Source organism: Sceloporus occidentalis, unplaced genomic scaffold, assembly GCF_023333645.1.
Source record: "Sceloporus occidentalis isolate IW3139 unplaced genomic scaffold, rSceOcc1.0.p SCAF_7, whole genome shotgun sequence".
NCBI lineage: Eukaryota > Metazoa > Chordata > Lepidosauria > Squamata > Phrynosomatidae > Sceloporus > Sceloporus occidentalis.
The window spans coordinates 92,846,725-92,869,210 of NW_028316987.1; the positions used below are offsets into that span (position 1 = coordinate 92,846,725).

At 44.9% G+C, this 22,486-nt stretch overlaps 1 protein-coding gene across 1 annotated transcript in view; it reads left to right on the forward strand.

Moving 5' to 3' along the window:
- Window positions 1-4,940: 4,940 nt before the first annotated feature.
- VIPR1 (vasoactive intestinal peptide receptor 1) overlaps window positions 4,941-22,486 on the forward strand; it is a 104,206-nt gene continuing 86,660 nt past the window's right edge. Inside the window, exon 1 of the mRNA XM_089533721.1 lies at window positions 4,941-5,776. Coding sequence (XP_089389847.1) covers window positions 5,720-5,776 — 57 coding nt within the window. The 5' untranslated portion in view covers window positions 4,941-5,719. The remainder of the gene's footprint in view (window positions 5,777-22,486) is intronic.

The following is a 22,486-nucleotide window of genomic DNA, read 5'->3' on the forward strand; positions in this document are numbered from 1 at the left end:
TTGGACATTACTATTCTACTAGCAGTACTGTTCAACTGCTACTATTACTCTACTAGTAGTAGGAGCAAAGTAGAGTAGCTATGGTGCTATACAGACAGGCCCTATGGGGCACTGTTGTTATGTGCGAGGGACGACACTTCCAGACGCGACTCGCCCCACGCACGTGACGAGGGCGTCAAAATGGCGGCGCCCTGTACATATGGGCGCCACCATTTTGACATGATGGACGCCTAGCGTCTGCACGTCCCAGTGCCTTTGTGATGCTGCAAGTGCGCCATTGGCGCCTTGCAGCATCACAACCGTGCCGCAGAAAGAAACGGCTTTTTGCGGTTTCTTTTTGCTGCACGAGGGAGCTGCGCGGTTCTTCCGCTGCGGCTTCCTCATGCTGCAAACCAGGGCGGCGGGAGACTGCCCTTTTTGGGCAGTCTGTATCCCGCCAATATTCAACAAAGTATTTTCAAGCTGTGCATCAAACGCTACTTAAACCATCATACCAACACAATAGTAATAGTAGTAGTAGTAGTAGTATATCCTGCCTTTTTCCCCGACAGGGACTCAAGGCTACATACAACAATGAAAAAATCACGTCGTATAAAAGTTAAGAATAGAACTGAACTATCAATAACAATAAAAAGAAATTAAAAGTATGACCATTAAAAAGAAAACGTTGAGGAATAACATTACGACACATTAGGGATGGTCCTTTCTTCCAGAACAAGCAACCTTCAGAGGCCAGGTGAAACCAAAAAGGAAGGATAGTAAAGAGGGCACTAGTCTGGTTTCTCCGGGAAGGGAATTCCACAGCTTGGGAGCAGCTACCAAGAAGGCCCTCTCTCATATTTCCATCACGTGGGAGGTGGAGTGGGATTGTGACAAGGGCCTTTTCCAGGAGATCTTGAAACCAAGGAAGTCTCATATGGAGGAATATGGTTCTTCAGCTAACCTGGAACTCAGCTGCATAGAGCTTAGAATCCTAAAACCCTAAGACTGGAAGAGACCCCAGGGCCATCCAATCCAACCCCCTGCCATGCAGAAATATAGAGTCAAAGCACTCCTATGTACAGCATAAGTTATGATCTATCTTTTCTGTACAGCTTAGTTTTAAACTGCTTTTTAGAATTGCTTGGAAAAAGAAGATGGGGGCAAGATTCTATTTGTAGTAAAAAAATATAAATATATTCCCATTTCCAAGCTCTGTTGTTGTTGTTCTAATATTATCAGCTGCTTCCTCCAAATGCCTTGGCACAAAAGAAGGGGCATAAATATTTTAAGTAAGCAAATAAACAACTATAAACTGGAAGAATGAAGACCTGCCCAGAACAGCTTCCAGTCATCCGTGACACCAATAGATCGTGAGCTATTTATTATGACTGAGATGAGAAGGGAGGGAGGGAAAGATGGTTTGTACACCTGTGTGTGCTATCTCACTTCACAAACCTGGTCGCTTCCAATAGGTATGTCAGCCATCCAGCAATCTTGCAAACGGAGCCCCTGGGTGCCAAGCTGATGAATGATAAAATCAATATGCTACCTATTTTTAATACCAGAGGAAGATGCCAATGCAGCTTGCATTCTAGCAACCCAGACTGTCTACCAATTCCAATAATAACAAATTCAGTAATGAGCGTTTGCTTCCCTTTTGTGGCAGCCAGAATCTGTGCTGTGGCTAATGCAAAGGTGGGCAACTGTGGAACGTTAGGGGGGTGCATTTGCACCCCACATGAGGCTTTGGAGAGCTGTACCTCTCCACCACACTTGTTTCAGCAAAATTTAAAAAAAAAGTTTTGCCCCCAAAAGTTTGCCACCTCTTCCACTTCTGGGGAGCACTGTGTCCAGCCCTGGTCTAAAGGTAGGTCCAGCCCTGTATCAAGAGCGGAATGGATTCCTGATAGGATCATAAGGAGCTGCCTTAGCCAAATCCTTGACCCATCTGAACCAGTATCGTCAGTTCTGATTGGCAGCAGCCCTCCAAGGTTTCAGACAGGACTGTTTTCCATGCTGTTCTTGAGGTGTGCCTTCCAATAGTTCTGCTGACTCTAAGTTGTGCAAACCTCTTCTGGGGTTTTCTTGACATGATTTGTTCAGAGGAGGTTTGCCATTGCCTTCCCCTAAGTCTGAGAGAGAGTGACATGCCCCAGGTCACCCGGGGGTTTCCATGGTCGAGTGAGGAATCGAACCCTAGCCTCCAGAGTCATAGTCCAACACTCAAACCACTATGCCATGCTGGCTCTCATGTTTTCCATGCCCTCCAACATTTCACAAATTAAAACTGGGACATGTGTGACCAAGCAACATCACAGGATGGTCAAGATAACAAAAGGTATTAAAGAGGAAGAAGACACAAGCTAGAAGAGGCTGCAGCAGTTTACTTTTGCCCACATTTACAGGGAAGGGCAAGATTCTGCCTCCTCTCTTCTGCCCCGTGCTGAGTGAACTGAGGGCAAACACTTTGGTGCTTCGAACTCAGTTTGCAGCAATGGAAGTAAACTGAGGCTGAAAGGGGAAAGCAAGAGAAGGAGAGAGAAACTGGGACATTTAAAAAGGTGGGACATCATAAGATTAATCAGGGATGTCTGTGCCAAACTGGGATAGTTGGAAAGTTTGCTTTGGTGGAGTAAAATCCTTAGCCCAGTACTGTCAACATCCTTCTGCTGAAAATTGGCATTGTGCCCCAACTGGTATATCTGCCAATGTGTCTGCTTAATGTCCTGTTGTGCCACGGGAAATCCCAGTGAGGACAGTGCTACATTAAACACACTGGCAAATAGTTATGCACCTCCTGAGGATGAGCAACTGCATGCAAAATGGTTACACTTTTGCAAGTCTGCTTCTGCAACCATGAACTGAATAGATTTGATGCACATTGTCCAAAAAAAAGGTACCGTACCCTCCAACATTTCATAGATGAAAACTGAGACACATGTGGCCACGTAATACCAGAATGTGGTCTAGAGACAGTGTGTCATAGTGGTGTGGGTGCTGGACTACAACTCTGGAGACCAGAGTTTGAATCCCTGCTCAGCCATGGAAATTACTGGGTGACCCCTGGGCAAGTCACATGCTCTCAGCCTCAAGGGGAGGCAATGACAAATCTCCTCTGAACAAACCATGCGAAGAAAACCTCATGATAAGTTTGCCTTAGAGTTGGCAGAAATTGGAAACAGCGTGAAGGCACACAACAACAACAACAACAACAAAAGGGAGGCTGTTTCAGTTTGCTTTTGCCTAAGCCCTACAAAGAAGGGCAAGAGTCCATGAGTCCTCTCCTCTTGCACCTTGAACTCAGTTTGCAGCAACTGGAGGAAACTGAAGTCAGATGAGGAAAGTGGGATTAAGAGAGAGAAATTGGGACGTTTTAAATGCAACTGAAAAGGTGGGATGGCAGTGGATTGATTGGAACAGTTGCTGCCAAATGTGGACAGTTGGAAGGTATGAAGTACAATTGCATGTGTAAAGGAACTTACACAGGTGTAGGATGCCAATAGGATTCTGGCCGTTGTCGTCACATTATTTTGCCCTGGTTTCTCCATAAATGTGCCCAGTTTAGACGCAGCATGTTATCCTGATGGCCTACCTTTGAAATGCAAACCTCTTAGAAATGTTAGCCTCTTGCACAATCGTCTTTAATACGAAATGAGTATTCCAGATCCATCATCTGCAGTCCAAGGTGGATAGGGACAGAATCATGTTGTGTTTTCCTGGGAGGGGATAGATGATGGAGTCTGAATGCATTCATCTTGGCTTAAAATAAGCTGAGCTAGGTCCCCAGCAGAAGGATGTAAATAGCTTGCTTTCTTCTTAGTCGATCCAGAACAAGGCTGGGGGAAGTCAGCCGTTACTAATTCATCTGCTTCAGAGAGAATGACTTCAGCCGAAGCCAATTCTTCTGTTTCAGCATTGTTTGTTGGATATTTGGTCCTCATACGGTAGATTAAGCTGGAAACGTTCCCATATTGATTTGTGCGTTGTGTGGTTCCCCCCTTCTTTTATCTTGAGAAAAGATTCCTGTTTGACATCATTTGTTCTTCCATCTTCATGCCCTTTCCTCCTGAGATCCTGAAGGCAAGAGGGATGTACAGTCTGGATTTGCCATTATGGCTCCACTTTAAGTGTAATGGTTCTATCGTATTGGACCTGACCAAGCAAGGTCAGGTCACCAGACTTACCAGGTTATATTCAGAGGAAGGCAAGAGGAAAACACTTCTGAATTAAGTTTGCTGTAAGTCAGACTTTGCTTGAGGGCACATAACAGCATCTCTAAAACATTGTCCATTGCACCATTAAAGTCACTTTCTTCTCAGACATAGAACCATAGAATTGGAAGAGATCTCAAGGGTCAACAAGCCCAACGCACTGCCAGGGTCGAAATCTAATGTTAAAGCACTCAGGAGAGATCACCATCCAAACTCCATTTCAAAACCTCCAAAGATCTCTTTCTACTTTCTACTTCTTTTACATTCATACATCCAATCTGAGACCACTTTAACTGCTCTGGTTCAGTGCTAGGGAATCCTGGGAAATGTAGTTTATTGTGGCACCAGAGCTCTCTGACAGAGGAAGCTCAATGTCTCACAAAACGACAGTTCCCAGGATCTCCTAGCATTTAGCCAGGGTAGTTAAACTGAGAACTGCAAAGAATGATCTGAGGAGGAGGATGACACGGTTCTGTGCTGGCTTAGGGCGTCCACAGAAAGAAAAGGGCTTTCTCTTTAGGAGCTGCTCTTTGCAAAGCTCCTTGTGCTTCTGTCGCCCTCTTCTGCTCCAGCCTCTAGTCTAGTCTTACCTGGCCCTCAGGTGCCTAAATGGGAGGCAGCTACGCCTCCTTTCTTCCTATTGGTCGGCCCGCCCACCTGGCCCCGCCCTCGGGGGCGGAGTCTAGAAGTGGGCGAACCATGCATCCAGGAGGCGCGCCGGTGAAATTCCCATTCAGTGAGGAGGCTTTGTGGAGCGGAAGGTGGGCTGGGTCGCTCCTCCGGTCCTGGGTGCGAATCCCGAGGAGATCTGGTTTAGTTCCTTTGGGAGTCTGCTGTCCAAAGAAAGGAAAGAAGAAGTAAAGGAAGGAAGGGAGATTCCGGGTGTCTGCTTTGGTCCTTTTGGACTCTGCTGTGGAAAGGAAGGAAGAGAAAGAAAAGGGAGGGAGGAAGGAAGGGAGATCCCTTGTTCCTTTAGCTTGCTGTTGAAAGAAGGAAAGAAAGAAAGAGGAAGGACGGAAAAGAAAGAGAGGGGGAAAAGGAAGCAAGGAAGGAAGATCCCGGGGAACTGCTTTGTTCCTTTTGGAGTCTGCTGTTGAAGGAAAGAAAGAAAGAGGAAGGAAGGAAGGAAGGAAAGAAAGAAAGAAAGAAAGAAAGAAAGAAAGATTCCGGGAATCTGCCCTGTTTCTTTTGGAGTCAGCTGTCAAAGGAAAAGAAGGAAGGGAAGAAACAGAAGAAGTGGCCCCTGGCAGCCTTGAACCCTTCTCTTCGCAGCCTCTGGGCTCCGCTTTGCCAGCGAGGAAAGGATGGGAAAGCTGCCTCTCTCTCCTCCTCCTCCTCCTCCTTCTTTTCCTTCTTCTTCTGCATGAACTTCAAAGTCGACGTTTGATTTTGTTTTTCTGCATCAGCAGAGAGAAGGAGCTTGCGGACTGAGTTTGATTTAATTCCGTACATATATATATATATCTGAAAGAGACGAAAAAAGGAGCCATTTTGCTTGTGTCGGCCTTCTGGCTCTAAGGCGCACGATGGGCCCTGCAGTGCTGGCGCTGGGGCTGACACTGTCCAGTGCCCTCCTGGCCCAGGTGAGTCTCCCTGCTTTCCTCTGCTGCTGCTGCTGCTGCTGCTCTCTTCTTGCTTTCTCCTCTGGCAAAGAATGTTTCTTTTTTCACAGCCCCCCCCCCCCCCCAGAGCTTCACTTCCTAGATCCCAGCTGACAAGTATAACTTTGGGGGACTACAGCTCCCAGCATTCCCAGGCCAGCTCCAAGCCTAATACAGTACTTACTTACTCTCAGCATCACCCAGTCCAGCCCATAGCCTAATTTTCACCTGCTATTGGTGCTAGGAAGGGTGGCTTAAGAGGATTTCAGTTCCCAGCATCCCCCAGGCCAACACATAGCCTAATCTTCACTTATTGTTGGTGCTAGGAAGTGTGGTTTAAGAGGGATTGCAATTCCCAGCATCCACAGGCCAGCCCATATCCTAATATTCACTTACTGTTGGTGCTAGGAAGTGTGATTTAAGAGGGATTACAGTGCCCAGCATCCCCAGCCCATAGCCTAATCTTCACCTAGTTGGTGCTGGGAAGTGTGACTGTGGAGTAATACACCTGCTAGCATCCCTAGGCTAGCCCATAGCCTAATCTTCACTTACTGTCAGTGCTGGGAAGTGTGACTTTGGGGACATTGCAACACCCATCATCACCTAGCCCAGATCCTAATCTTAATTTACTTTAATTGTAGCAAAGTGTGATTTTGGAGGCATTGCAACACCCATCTTTGCCCAACCTAGCCCAGATTTAATCTTAATTTACTACAATTGCTGGGAAGTGTGATTTTGGGGACGTTTCAACTCCCAGCATCCCCCAGCCTAGCCCATTTACTAATCTTCCCTTACTGTCAGTGCGAAGAGGTGCAACTTTGGGGCCACTACAACTCCCAGCACTCTCCTGAGGGATGCTGGGAGTTTTAGTCACACTTCCCAGTTCCAAGTGGCCTCTTAAAAGGTACCTTTTAGGTATTCCATTTTATGCCAATGGGACTGTCGGAGGGGCCAGGAACCCTATTTCCACCACTTGGAAAAAGTTACTTCTTTTTTAGACCACGATATCAGTTGCTCCAGTGTTTTCAGGTGTATGTCAGGTTTGTTTGGTTTCTTTTTTTCTTTTTCTTTTTTTTGAATGAAATATTATTTTCTTTCAACTACTTTTAAGGGTTTTATGACTTGGTGTGTGTGCCTGACTGAGAACCCGAGTCCCTAAAAGTAACTTTTCCAAGCCCTCCCTCTTTTAAACACTGGAAGAAGTGGGTAAAAACCGGGGCATCTTTTTAAAGTGTCAGAGAAGGATTGTCTCTAGAGGAGAGGCTGCATTGAACCTAAATATTGCACAGCGCCTGGCACATTGTTGGCACCTAAGGCCTGGCAACCGAAGCAGAAGTGTGTTGGCGTTTCTTCCGAGGCTTTAAAAGAGGCTGCTTTGGAGACATATTGCCAGGCTTGGTCTTTTCCCTTGATCCATTTCTGGACCGGGGGGGGGGGGATGGGAGCTCACGTTTTTCCTAATCTCAAAGCTTCTCCTCCCTTCAGGGGTGGCGAACCTATGGCACGAGTGCCAGAGGTGGCACTCAGAGCCCTCTCTGTGGGCACACACACTGTCACCCAGCACAGAGTTCGCCAGAGTTTGTTACTAGAAATCCAGAGGGATGTGGCACTTTGCGATAAATAAGTGGTTTTGGGTTGCAGTTTGGGCACTCGGTTTTGGGTTGCAGTTTGGGCACTCGGTTTTGGGTTGCAGTTTGGGCACTCGGTTTTGGGTTGCAGTTTGGGCACTCGCCCTCTAAAACGTTCACCATCATCAGTTTCCTCTTTGTAGTAACTTGGTTGTGGCAAGGAGGGGGGGGGAACTCTGCATGTGCCCTGAGGGCCTTTTGCATTGATTTTTCCTTTCTGCGCCTTCCAAGGGCTCTTGCTAGTATTGGAAATGACAGATTGGTCTTTGCCAACAGGAGCAGAAAGGCAGCCCTAGACTTTAGCCAAGGGATTCCTGCAGGCAACTTTTTAATTATTCCTCCTTCTAGTTGCAGCTAGAAGGGGAAGAGAATTTGTGTTCCTTCCCCCCCCCCCCCCCCCCCATGGAAGGAATGAGGCAAAGTGTTCCTTTTTCTACCCATTGTGCATGAGAAGTATATTTGCAAAATCAAGGTTCGCTTTTTGGAACCTTGTCTGAATATTTTCAAGCCGTGGATGAAGAATCTGTGGATACAGAGGGCTGACACTGGAAAGATTTAAACATGGCTGGATTGCATCCTATCATTTGCATCAGCCGTCCCCAACTTGGTGCTTTCTGCTGGACTGCGACTCTCATCATCCCTAGCCAACATGGCCCGCTGGGATGGGAGTTGTAATCCAGCACACCCGGAAAGTACTGAGTTGCGGACGGTAGCCCTGGAAGAGGAACAGTGGAATCCAATTGGAAAGCATTTTTTGGACAAGCCCCCATTGAAATGAATGGGCTCTGCATTGGAGTGTGACTGATCTCTAGCCTGGTTCCCTGATGATTTCAGCGGGAAGTGGTTGCATACAAAAATTCCCATATGGAGAGCATCAGAGTTTGGAATTTTTTCCTTTAAAAAGAAAGAAATGCAGTTGTAGAATATTGGTATTATTCCAAGGTTCTGCTGAGTTATGCCTCTAGTTTTTAAAGTATTGGTTGTTGTTATAAGGATACAAATTCATCATATGTGTGTACAAATTGCATACTACAGCGTGGCATAGTGGTTTGAGCCTTGCACTAGGACTCTGGAAACCAGGGTTCGAATGCTGGCTGGGCCACGGAAACCGATTGGATGCCCTTGGGCAAGTCACGCTCTCTCAGCCTCAGGGGAAAGCAATGGCAAACCTGCTCTGAAGAAAGTTGCCAAGAAAACCCCATGATAGGTTTTCCTTCGGGTCATCATAAATCAGAAATGGCTTGAAGGTATGCAACAACAAATAATGCACCATAATAAAATGAATTATAAAATAACTGCACCCTAAGCATAGGTAGAATTTAATCTCCAGTAATTAAATCCCACTAAGTTAAACCTATTTTCCATTTCCCCCCTATTATTTAGTCTATTATCCTACCTCATTGTCTGCCCTATTACATATCTCTTATATACTGTGGCAAGAAAACAGAAGGTCTCAGAAACTAAATACTATATGATTATAGAATGCCCAAGTAAATTTATACCAGCATTGTAAAGGTTCTGTGGTTGGTCAGAGTTATGTTTTTTTTTTTTCAAGTATCCAATAAACGGAATCAAATTGGGCATCTTTTGGGTCCAATGTAATGTACTTGAGCTTATGGGCTAGAATCCTATTGATGAGTCCCACTTGGAGTAAACCTGTTGAATCATTTGGGAATAATGACTTAAGTAAAGACGTAAGTAAATTAAGTTGACCTAACAGGTTGATTTAATTCTTCTAGTTGGGATCAAGAATAGGATTTACCAGTAGGCTTCTGGGCACTGGGTGACTTCAAGCAAGTAACACACTCTCAACCTCGGAGGGTGGCAATGGCAACCCCCCTCTGAACAAACTTTGCCAAGAAGACCCTGTGATAGGGTTGCCATAAGTCAGAAATGACTTGAAGGCATGCCACAAGAACAAGTCAGCTTTGCCACTAACCATACTGGGGTGAAGCAGGGATGCCTAACTTGCAGCTTTCCAAAGGTAGTTGGACCCTGCAGCAGCCTCCAGTGGTCAGGGATGATGGGAGTTGTAATATAGCAGTGTCTGGGTGGCTGCCGATTCCCTACCACTGCTACATGCCATACCTTGTGAAGCCATTCCTTTAAGGAAGGAATTCCATCTCAGTCCTTCTTTTTGCTGCTTTTAATAGTCGCCTCATCATATCCAAATCTCCCCTTTATAAGACTTCCTCGAGGCCACCCAGACATTGCTAGACTACAACTCCCATCATCCTTGACCACTGTAGGCTGTTGCATTACACTCAACAGGTTTGTGGGAATGGAATACACAGCTGTTTACTTACTCTATACCATTTACCCCAGAAACAGCATGGCGTAAGAGAGCCAGTGTGATATATTGGTTTGAGTACTGGTCTGTAACTCTGGAGACCAAGGTTCGAATCCTTGCTCAGCTACAGAAACCCACTGGGTGACCTTGGGCAAATCCCACTCTCTCAGCCTCAGAGGAGGGCCAAGGCAAGCCTCTGGACAAATCTTGCCAAGAAAACCCTGCCTTAGGGTCCCCATAAGTTAGAAACAACTTGAAGGCACGCAACAACAACAGCATTATAATTTTTCCAGAAACATCATTTAAAAACAAAACAAAACCCAAACGGTCAAATCTAGTATGAATAAAATCAAGATCATTTCACTCCACATTTCCAAGACATGTTAATGTATAAATGTTAACTTAAGCTGCAGTCAATTTTGGCCGGCTCTGTTGGACACAAAATATATTTTGATTTCAGAACATGCCAGGTGTTAAAGATGGTGTATTGTTATGGATAATATATAGCAGGGCTGGGGATTCGGTCGTTTTCCGGATGTTACTCAATTGCAAGTCCAAGCAGCCCTAACCAGTCGAAAGGATGCTGGGACTTGGAATCCAACAGCATCTGGACATCTGATTCCCATTCCAGAATTTCTCACCCTGTTTATCTTGTACACTGAAGAAATAATATGTTGGGATACAGCAGGTTTAGACTTTGAGGAAGGAGGCTTGAAAACTGGAGGAAGAAACATCTAATGCAGATGACACCATTCTGTTAGAAGAAAATAGCAAAGACTTGGAAGGATTGCTGAAGAAAGTCAAGAGCAAAAGTGCAAAGGCAGGTTTGCAGCTGAACATTAAGAAAAGAAAAGGAAAAAACCAAAAAGCATGACCACAGGTGACTCACATAACTTTCAGTGAAGACAATGAAATAGGTCAAGATTTTCCATACCTTGTCTCGGTCATGAATCAGAATGGAGACTGCAGTTAAGAAATCAAAAGAAGGCTAGGACTTGGAAGAGTCGCTAAGAAGGCACTAACAAGCCCCTGAAGTGTAAAGTTACAGTATACCACTGAACACTAAGGGTAAGATTGTCCATGCCATCGTATTTCTCAGTCTTTGTCATTCCTATTGGATATGATAGATATAGGAATGAGGGACACTTGGTTTGACAACAGTACATGATCTAGGAAGCCTAGTAGAACATGAGTCAACAGTGTGATGTGGCAGCTAAAAAAGCCAATGCAGTTCTAGTCTGTATCAGTAGAAGTATAGTGTCTAGATCAAGGGAAGTAATAGTGCCACTCTTTTCTGCTCTGGTCAGTCCCCACCTGGAATACTGTGTCCAGTTCTGGGCATCACAATTCAAAAAGGACGTTGAGAAGCTGGAGCGTGTCCAACGGAGGGCGGCTAAAATGGTGAAGGGCCTGGAAACCATGAAGCCCTATGAGGAGAGACTTAGGGAGCTGGGGGTGTTTAGCCTGGGGAAGAGAGAGTTAAGAAGGGACATGATAGCCCTATTTAAATATTTGAAGGGATGTCATATTGAGGAGGGAGCAAGCTTGTTTTCTGCTGCTCCAGAGAACAGGACCTGGAAGAATGGATACAAGCTCCAGGAAAAGAGATTCCACCTCAACATTAGGAGGAACTTCCTGAGAGTAAAAGCCATTTGACAGTGGAACATACTCCTCCCTCAGAGAGTGGTGGAGTCTACTTCTTTGGAGGTCTTTAAACAGAGGCTGGATGGCCATCTGTCAGGGGTGCTTTGAATGTGAGTTCCTGCATGGCAGGGGATTAGACTGGATGGCCCTTGGGATCTCTTCCAACGCTAACATTCCATTGATATGCCAGGCAGCAGTGACATCTGGAACCTGGAAATTTGAAGCCTATGTTCCTGAAGTGAGCTTCATTCCTGAAGTGAAGGAAAATCTGATGGGTGGTGGGAGTAAAAGGAAAAGAGTTTACAGTACTAAAAAAATGCTGGTTCTTAGACCGCAGAATCAGATCAAATCATTCAGCTGCTTTTAGGACAAGACCTAGAGAACAAAGGCATCTACGCTAAAGTTTTTCAGGGTGGCAAGGGAGGGAATGAGAAAATGGTAAGATATTTTAGAGCAGGAGAATTTCCTGGAAGTGTGAGATCTTGCACATAAGAAACAAACTCCCAAGAGAACATGATGCTTCCCTGCAGAAATGTAAACCTACTCTAGATAAAATATGAGGTTACGTAGCCTGGGAACCACACACAGTAAATCATTGGGCTTTTGGGCCTTTCTCTGCAAAGATTCTTGCATCAGGCAGAGATTTCTTTATCGTTTCTGCAAAGATCCCTTCCATAACCTCCAGGTGTGTTGGAATGCACCTTCCATCATCCATAGCCAGCTTGCTGTCTGGGAGCCTGAGGCTGATGGGGATTGTAGTTCATCCGGCAGCCCCCACTTTGGTGCAGACCTACATAAGGGCAACACAGTATCAGAGTGGAACAAGCATGGCTGCTGTCTCCATCTTGAATGGTTTCCATCAGGCATTAACAAAGTGTGTCTCTCTAGATGGCATTGGACTGCAGCACCCAATAGCTCTACTCAGCATAGGCAATGGTGAAGAATGCTGGGAGATGCCATCCAGTGACAGCTGGAGGTTCAAGTTTGACCCACCCCTGGTGTACCCCATTGCAAGAGACCATTTTTCTTCTTGGTTTTATTTTAGTTTCACTACCGTTCCTTTTTTCAAACATTCCTACAAATTAATGCTTTGAGCCGGCCCTAGCATTAGGCCAAGAGAGGCAGCTGCCTCAGGAGTCAGATTCTGGAAGTGGTGGCAGACTCTGTTCCTCTGAGCCATTCCTCCACCTACAAATTTGGAGAGCAAGATTTGAATCCCTGTTTAGCCATGAAAACCCACTCGGTGACCTTGGGCAAGTCACATACTCTCAGCCTCAGGAGAAGGCAAGCAAACCTCTGAACAAATCTTGCCAAGAAAACCCAAGTATAGGGCCACCATAAGTTGGGAAATAACTTGAAGACACACAACAACAACAACAACAACACAGCTTAAATGCAGCAAGGATGGCTTCACCAATCCATAGAATTATACTGTAATCCCATCACTATCCTTTGGGTGCAGAGGGACCTCTGTTCTGCCCTAGACCCAGAGTAGTAAAGTAGTCTAGTGTCTGAGTATGTAGCCACACTGCAGACATGAAATGGTTTGACACCACTTTCATGGTCATGATAACTGTCCAGTGGAATTCTGGGATTTGTAGTTTGGTGAGGTAGTCAGCCTGGTCAGTTGAATCCTCTGCTCCTTTCTTAATTAAAACTCCTTCCTGCAAATGCTGTTTCCATTGAGAAACAACAACTCTGTCCAAAAACTGCAAAATGTGCTTAGAGCCACAACGGCTTTGTCGTTTACTGAGGGGCTCTCTGTACACTTATAGTCTTTCTCCATATGTGGTGTTGTCCCTGAGTTGAACTCCAACATCAGAGCGTGGTCAGGGTTAGCAATGGTGATTTCAGTGAGAGGTGGGAGCACTCTGTGTATGCTCAGAAGGATTCTTCGTACGGTTTCTTAAAATTCAGGATGTTTCTAGGACTGGTCCTGGCACAGATCCCTTCTGTGCTGGAACTCAGCCTTGCTGTGTGTTGGCTCCAGTGAAACCCCTGCAGCTTGCCAAGTTAATGTTCCGTTTTTCATCTCCCAAAAAGTTGTGTTTAGCTAATTGCCTAATGAGGAAAGATGCCAGAGGTGTGTATGTAGGTTGTTGTTTTTTCCAAATGGAACCGTATTTTATTCTAGCACGTTCTGCTCTTTTCCTCCCTCTCTTAACAAACCTCAGAGATGGATGGCTTTCCTTTTCTCCTATTCTGACCATTTCTGTGTGTGTTGTGTGCCTTCAAGTCATTTCCGACATATGGCAACTGTAAGGCAACACTATCTTTGGGTTTTCTTGGCCAGATTTGTTCAGAGGAGGCTTGCCTTCCCTGCAGCTGAGAGCATATGACTTGCCCAAGGTCACCCAGTGGGTTTCACAGACGAGTGGGAATCAAACCTTGGTCTCCAAAGTCGTAGTCCAGTGCTCAAACCACTATGCCATACTGCCCATGGCTAGTGCTAATTGCTATTCAGTTTTGGTTAGTGGAATGTCACAGTCAGAATTGGGTGGCTTAAACCAGTTTGGTTTAAACCATGGTTTAAAGCAACCTGGTTTAAACCAGCCAACCCTGGCTGTGACATTCCTTTAGCCTAGGTTTAAACCAATGGTTCCCAAGCTTTGATCCTCCAGATGTTTTGGACTTCAACTCCCAGAATTCCTTACTGTTGGCCAAGCTGGCTGGGCCTTCTGGGGGTTGAAGTCCAAAACAGCTGGAGGGCTAAAGTTTGGGAATCGCTGGACCAAACGGCTTTTACTTTTTAATAAAACGACTTCCTATTTTTTAAAAATGGATTATTCTTGTTGGGTTTTTTGAGTCTGGCCATTATTACTCTTTTCCAACCCTCTTATTAGAACAACAATGATTGGATTTAAACCAATTAACTTTAATGGTTTATTGGCAATTGTTCATTGTTAGACCAGCGGTCGGTTGCTTCTTTTTCATCACTTTGTTTGCAAAAAATGCCATTCAGAAACAAATCCTTTAGTTATTGTAAATTCAACCAAAACAACATGCTTTAAAAGAGCATGTTTTAAAGAACAATTATTGTTTAAGCCAGTGGCTATAACATCTGAATTGTATTTTGCTAAAATGGGTATTTTGCTAAAATGGGAGCACTGCAACCTATTTTTAAAAAAGGTAAAAGTGAGGAGAGGCAATCCAAATTTATGTATGTATGTCAGAAAATTTAATTATGTAAAATAAAATGCGGTCTGGAGAGTCTGGAGAGATTTAAGGGCCAGAAAAACAATTTTAAAGGTTACCTTTTACCCATCCCTAGTTTAGAAGGTGAGGAGGGCGTTTTGGAAAGGTTGAGAAATGCTAATTTTATACCGATTTATGCAGCAAGAAATCCTGTAACTGTAGTTATCCCTTTTGTTCTGGGGATGCGGAGAGAGATAAGAGAGCAAGGGTACGATTGTGTTTTTTTTAAAGTAAAGAGGTAAAGGTGATTTATGTAAGTAAGCCAAGCTGCATGATGTGGGGGGGAGGCCTGGCTCCTAATTTATTGACCAATCTGACCTGCAGAAGTGGAGGGAGGGAAATTCCTTCTGACTCTTCCGGAAAATCATTCCCTTGTATTTTATTTTATTTTATTTCTCCCATGCAACACACCCGCGCAGAGAGTGTTATTTTCTCTAGCAGAGCAGCTTCTCGGCGTGATAGAACTGTGCAACAGGCAGCTGTTTGACAGGGAAAGTATTTCTCAGTATAGCTGTGCAACAGAGGCCCCATTCCCACTGGGCGAGAAAGCAACAAATCTTGCTGTGAGTCAGACTCGGAGGGAGTTCACGAGTCGTATTCGAATCACGTCCATCCTTCCCATTACAAAAGGGAGCAAACGGACTCGGTTTTTCTTGACCCATGTTCTCGTTCCCATTGATATTTCTCCGTTGTATTTTGATGCGGACTTTTTTGTTCCTCATTCCCATTGCCTGTCTGCAACCGGTTTTTCCTTTTTTAAGCTGTCAATCAAGCGCTTAGGCAATTAGATGTCACAGTGACGTCAGTTGCTTCGATGCATTGCGTCTTTCAAACCTTTTTTTCGAGGGGGGGGGTGGTTGTGGTCAATGGATCACTGAAGCGCCTGAGCACTTGGGTGGCTAGGCATCATTGTGATTGCCGTCCAGATTCAAAGTAGGATCGAATGCGAATTCAAATGGGAACAATGTCCCTATAATCCGATTCTTGATTCGCTTTATATCCCAGTGGGAATGGGGCCAGAGAGTGGTGCATTGACAAACCTTGGGAAATGATTTTTTTGGACTGCAAATCCCAGAATCCCCAACCACTAGAGTGTTCATGCTGGCTAGGGAATCTTAGGTCTTGCCATTCCCCAAAATTATTACTTTGGACTAGGACTCCCAGGATCCTCAAATAACAGGAGAATCATGCCAGCTGGGGAATTCTTGATAACCCCCAAAAATCCCTTCCTTGGATTACAACTCCCAAAATCCTCAAACAGCATGTTGGCCATACTACCTGGGAGATTCTGGGTGCTTTGTTGTTGTGTGCTTTTAAGTCATTTCTGACTTATGGCAACCGTATCATGGGGGTTTCCTGGTAAGTTTCTTTGGAGGGGGTTTGCCACTGCCATCCTCAGAGGCTGAGAGAGTGTGACTTGCCAAGGGTCACTCAATGGTATCTTCCTGAAACGTCAGGGTTGTGGATGACATCTTCCAGAATTCCCAACCAACATGGTGACCGTACCAGTTGGAGGATTCCGAATGCTTTCTTGCCACTCACCCACCCCAAGCCAGGTGCAAAACACACTGCAGAAATAATCCAGTTTGAGACCACTTTAACTGTCCTGGCTCAATGCTAGGGAGTTCTGGGAATTGTAGTTTTCTGAGATCTTTATCCTTCTCTACAGTTCATAGGATCCCGTAGCACTGAGCCAGGGCAGTTAAAGTGGTCTCAAACTGGATTAATTCTGCATTGTGTTTTGGACCTCAGGTTGCCAAGTTTTGTGATTCACCTGTTGAATTTCTGCTGGTTGTATTGGCATTCAAGACAAGAGAGGCTGGAGAACAAGAAGTGAACAAATGTTAAACCCAAAGTATTCTTGTTACGGGTCAGGATCTGACTCTTGCATTGTTCCTCTTGGGAACTGACGTGAACAGGCAGGAAAATCACACACAGCTTTCTGTGTGTGCAAGTGCACTTGCCAGCTTTCTTTCAGCAATCCTTTATTTTTAGCCTTTGCTCCTGCGTTTCTTTGCGTCCTTGGTTTCATCAGCAGCTTTCGCAGTCGCTCTGCTCTGCAGTTGTGGGCAAAGGGGTGAAAAGCTCACCCTCCTGGAACAATTGGTGTGGGTCACAATCCCAGAGTTTCAAGTGGCCGCAAACATGTTCCAGATGCATTCAGGGCAAAAAGCCAGGCCGTTCCTGCACCCGCAGCATGAGAGAGACAAAGGGGATCATGACTTTCTGATGGATTCTGGAAATTTCTTAGAGGCCCCTGCCTCCTGTGCATATTTCTAAATCCCGACGTGGAAGCCTTCTTGCAAAATAGACTTTCTGCAAATGGCAATTTGGTTACATCCATATCAGTGGAGTGATGAATCTGTGCTAGGTTTCAGTCCAAATCAGTGGCATCATTAGGGTTGGTGTTACCTGGTGCAGTAACTCATGGTGTCACATCCCTTCCCCCCATTTGCTTCCTCTCATATCACACAATTGTTATTGTTCACGTCTTTTCTGACTTCTGGTTATCCTAAGGCGAACCTATCACAGGGTTTTCTTGGCAAGTTTCATCAGACAGGGTTTGCCAGTGCCATCCTCTGAGGCTGAGAGGGTGTGACTTGCCCAAGGTCACCCAGTGGGTTTGCATGGCCAAGCCAGGATTCGAACCCTGGTCTCTAGAGTCATGACCAATGCTCAAACCACTATACCACATCAGTTCCTTATACCACACCATTCAGTATCCTTAGAAGACTGTAGATGGGACTTACTAAGTATGAAAAACAACAGTAAAAAAAACATTATTAAGGATTCTGTATGCCACACTATACAGAATCCTTAGTAATTTTTTTTGTACTAATGGCACTTGTAAATTGTAATTCCTATCTACAGTCAGCCCTTCATATCCACAGATTCATTGTCCATGGATTCAACTATCTGTGGCTTGAAAATATTACAAAATTATATACATTCCAAACAGCAAAACTTGATTTTGCCATTTTATATAAGGGACACCATTTTATTATGCCATTGTATATAGTAAAATATACTTGTGGATCCATGGATTTTGTTATCTACGTTGAATCCTGGAACCAAACCCCAGCAGATACCAAGGGCCCACTGTATCACTAAATGTAATGGCCATAGTTGCCATGTAAACATCTGTGTTTGGCAACCCTAAGGCAAACCTATCATAAGGTTCTCTTGGCAAAGAATTGTTCAGAGAAGGTTTGCCATTGCCTTCCTCTGAAGCTGAGAGAGTGTGACTTGCCCACAGTCACCCAGTAAGTTTCATGGCTGAGCTGGGATTCGAACCCTGGTCTCCTGAGTCCTAGTGTAACACTCAAACCACTAAACCAAGCTAGCAAAATTAAAAAAAAATTACCTTTAGCTTACAATGTTATATGCACAGTCTATATGTATTTACATTTGCATATTTTCATGTGGTTAGAAAATTCGGAAGAGGTGATGTTTCGAAAGAAAATTTGAAAAGATAAAAAAAATTAAAACCCTGAGGCCTCTCTTTTCTCCACCGACTGAGCCTCACTCATGCCTTCTCAGGGATTTTAATGGTACCCAGAAAAATGCCAGAGACCATTTTTGCCCAAAGGCAGACATTTGGGGAGCAGTGGTGTCACCCCTTCTTAGTGTCACCCAGTGCAGTTTGCATTCCTTGCACCCTCCTAGTGAAGCCCTGGTCTGAACCTTAAAAGAAATGTCCAAGGTGCTGAATCGATGCTGGGTATAGAGTTCCAATCTATGTTGGGATCAGGATTTCATCCCTTGGCTAGCTCATTTCAGTTTCATTCTGAAACCCAGAAATGGATTCAGCACCCCACTGACTTGGAAACCAGCAGCTGTCACTGTCCATGAGGAGGATCAAACCATAGCATAAACTGAGCCTTCTTATTACCATACAAGCATCCACCTCCCAGATTTGTTGGACTACATCTCCCATCTAGCACAGCTACAGCCATTCTCTCTTGGGTGATAGAAGCTGTAGTCCAACAGGTCCATGAGGCAGGCACCAGGAATGTACAGAAGTTTATGCTCGATTACGTATCACGTGTTCCTGTGGATGCTGTAAATTTATAGCAATATGTGGCAGGGTTGCCAAGAATAAGGATCCCCTGTTCTTTTAATATTGTATTTAGCAGATTCTTCACCAGGAGATTATTGTTGTGTGCCTTTAGGTTGTTTCACCCTAAGGTGAATTTATCACATGGTTTTCTGGGGGTGAGAAGGTGTGACTTGCCCAGGGTCACCCAGCAGGTTTCCAACAGTTACCATAAAATTGCCTTCTCCAGCTTTCCAGTGTTCAATAAATATTGTGAGTGAGCTGCAAGAGATAGCGAAATAAGGGAAGAGAAATCCCCTAGTTCTTTATAATGGAACTATGTAAGAAGTCTTCCAGATTTAGGATCTGCTAATTATTAAAGCCACAGGAGGGTTGGTCAATATTCAACTTGGCAACTCTAATAGGAAAGGGATTGGTGACTGCTTGAAAGCAGGGAGTCAGACAGAACCCATTGCAAGACCGAAATGCGGGTCTGGCATTGCATTATCTGAGCAGGGTACCTTTTGGGCCTTCTCTATAGCTTGGAGCACCATGCCTTGCCATTCTCGGCTCTTCTGGAGGGGTCAGCTATGTCACTGTGGCTGCTATTTTGGGTGGTGTTAAGTGACATTGTGTCACTCCTGGTTGCTATTGGAGTCCTGCAGTAGTGGGCTCTTTTGCAAGGATAGAAGCAAAAATAAAAACGCTAGGGTTCAGCATGAAGTCAGAAGGCTTTCATGGCCAGCCTCCATAGTTTTTTGTGAGTTTTTCAGGCTATGTGGCCATGTTCTAGAAGAGTTTATTCCTGACATTTTGCTAGCATCTGTGGCAAGTGTTTAGCATTGCATAGTGGTTTGAGTGTTGGACTACGACTATGGAGACCAGGGATCAAATCCGCACTCGGTCATGGAGACCCACTGGGTGCCCCTGAGCAAGGTGCACCCTCTCAGCATCAGAGGAAGGCAAAAACAACCCCCCTCTGAGCAAACTGTGCCAAGAAAACCTTGAGATAGGTTCACCTTAGACTGTCCATAAGTCAGAAATGACATGAAGGCATGTAACAACAATAGGGGGTAGGCCAAAAATTGGGGGTTGCTGGGTAAGGTAGTGGGGTCTGTGGGGTCTCAAGGGCCACCATGGATGGTAAGGTCTGTGGGGTCTCAAGGGCCACCATGGATGGACCCCAAACTGTTCCAGGTAGCAAGCTGGCCACACAGTTCCAACCTCTGTGTGAAAGCCAAGGTTACAGAGACAGTGAAATGTGCACATTGACTGGATGGCCTTTGTGGTCCTTTCCAACTCTACGAATCCCAACTTCCTAGGCTCTCTAGAGCAGGGGTGAGGTTGGCTTCCAGATGATGTTGAACTACAGCTCCCAGCGCCTGGGCATACTGGGGTTCCTGATAACCAGGTTTGGGCTGACTATGAGAGAGGGGCTGTGAAGTCAGTGAAGGGAGTTAGGTTCAGTAGAGTGGGGTTCAGCTCAAGTGAGTTCAGTGCAGAGCAATTGAGTGGGAGTTGAGATGAAGTTTAAGAGAGGTGCAGAGAATTAAAAGGAGTTGAAAGAAATTGAGTTGAGAGAAGGATACTGAATGAGAGAGAAAGTGTACTGGAGTTTGCAAAGAGGAAACTGAAATGCCTGCAACTGTATGTAACCATACAACCTTGGAACTGTTCTTCCTAATAAGTTACATTCTTGTTAAATGTGATTCAATAAAATCAGTGTTTATTTGTTACAACCGAAGCCGAAGCCTATGTAAATTCTAAGCTATATAGGCACATAAAAACACACTACCAAAGATAGCAAGCAATAGCAAGTTTCCCAGCAGACAATGGATCATTAATTAAATAGGTTCCCTGAGGCCTTGCCATTCAACAACAGAACAATACACAGATTAACATGCAAAGTGCTTCCTCTCAAACAACAGTATATTACCCCACTCTCTTCCATGCCAGCATTCTCAGAAGATGCCAGCCACATCTGCTGGCAAAACGTTAGGTATAAACAAACAAACAGCTTCATTTTATATACGGCTTCATACTGAACTAACAGTGTCTAAGCAGTTTACAACTGTAAGCTAATTGCCCCCAACAATCTGGGTCCTCATTTTAGCGACCTCCTCAGAAGGATGCAAGCCTGAATCGATCTTGAGCCTTTTTGCTGGTATTGAACTCGCAACCTCATGGTTTTGAGTGAGTGGCTGCAGTACAGGCATTAAACCATTGCGCCACCAGGGCTCCTCTTCTAGAACATGGCCTCATAGCTGTGAAAGCCTCTGACTTCACAATAGCAAGTACATTTCTACATGGCTTCTTAGTGAACTAGCACTCTCTAAGCGGTTGACAATCTATAAGTCAGTTGCCCCCAACAAACTGGGTACTCATTTTACCGACCTGTGAAAGGATGGAAGGCTGAGTCAACCCTGGAGCCCTGCCTGGGATTGAACTCACAACCTTGTGGCTGCAGAACTGGCATTTAACACCGTGCCACCAGGGCTTATTAAACTTATAAGAGGAAGACACTTATTTAGGGAAAGTATATAAAGGGTGGCAGCTGTGCAGGTGTGATTGACAAGGGGCCTTCTAATAAGAGGTGTAACCTCAGAGGAGGTTGCATGTCACAATGAGGAATGCTGGCAGTTGCAGTCCAACCATATCTATAGGGCCATGCAAGTCTCTGCCCTAGACGGATGACTGATCCACCATTCTTCCCTGCATCTCTCTCCCTGCACACACACATACACACAATATCCCAAAAGATCTCAGCTAAGAGGTTAAAAAAAGGAACTTGACGTAGTGCCATATTTCCACCAGGCCTCAGTCTGAGTGTGTTGTTTAAGGTTAAAATATCACTCAGCCTCTGCCAGTGGAATTACAACCACGTAAATCCACCCTGACTCAGAGCCAAGTTGAACACATTGTCTTCTGCATACCCAAAGTGTACAGTTGGCAAACTCAGCAGGTTTTCGAGCTCCTGACAACCGCCCTGGTGTCTTTGGCTTGGTTTTGAGCTCTCTTTTCCAGCTTTGTTTGTTCTGCCACCTGGTGTTACTTTCCCATGTGAGGAAGGGGCTGTAGCTCAGCTATAGAGCATCTGTTTTGCATCCAGAAGGTCACGGGTTCAAATCCCTGGCATCTTCAGGTAGGGTTGGGCTTGGAAGAAATTCCTTTCTGAATGCTTGCAAAACCTGAACCAGACTGTTTGAATAGTGAGACAGATGGCTGAGTGGCCATACCTCTCCCATGCTTGTTGTGTGTGTGGTGGTGGGATTCTTCTATTTGAATTTAATTTTGTGCAATTTGTCCTTCCCATGGAATAGACATGGTCCATCTGCAAAATTTAATGAAAATGTGAGAGTTTTAGTAAGAAGCTATTTAGCAATGCAATCCTGTGCAGCTTTGCTCAGAAAAAGCCCTAGCCATGGGTTTGTTGTTATGTGTCTTCAAGTTGTATCATGGGGTTTTCTTGACAAGGTTTGTTCAGAGAGGACTTGTGTTCCTTGGAGGGTGAGAGAGTGCAGAAGGTCACTAAGTGGGTTTCTATGCCTGCGTGAGGATTCAAACCCTGATCTCCAAAGTCAGAGTCCAAGCCTCAAACCAAGGCACTGCACTTTGTAATTGCCTTTAGAACACTTTTACACCATGGGATGGTGGGATGACTTTGGCAATGTTACTAAATGATATTCAAAGTTTGTGCTTGAGAAAAATCATGACTGGACTAATATAACAAACAGTAAAAAGGAAGACAAACAACAGTACATAATGATGCACAGCCCAGTAATAATAAACATTATGCAGCACTTTTCAAGCATTAGCTTAATCCCTTGGACTACAGTTCCCATAACCTCCCGTAAACTTGTCATGGATTGTGGGAATCCATAGTCCAAAATGGGGTGAAA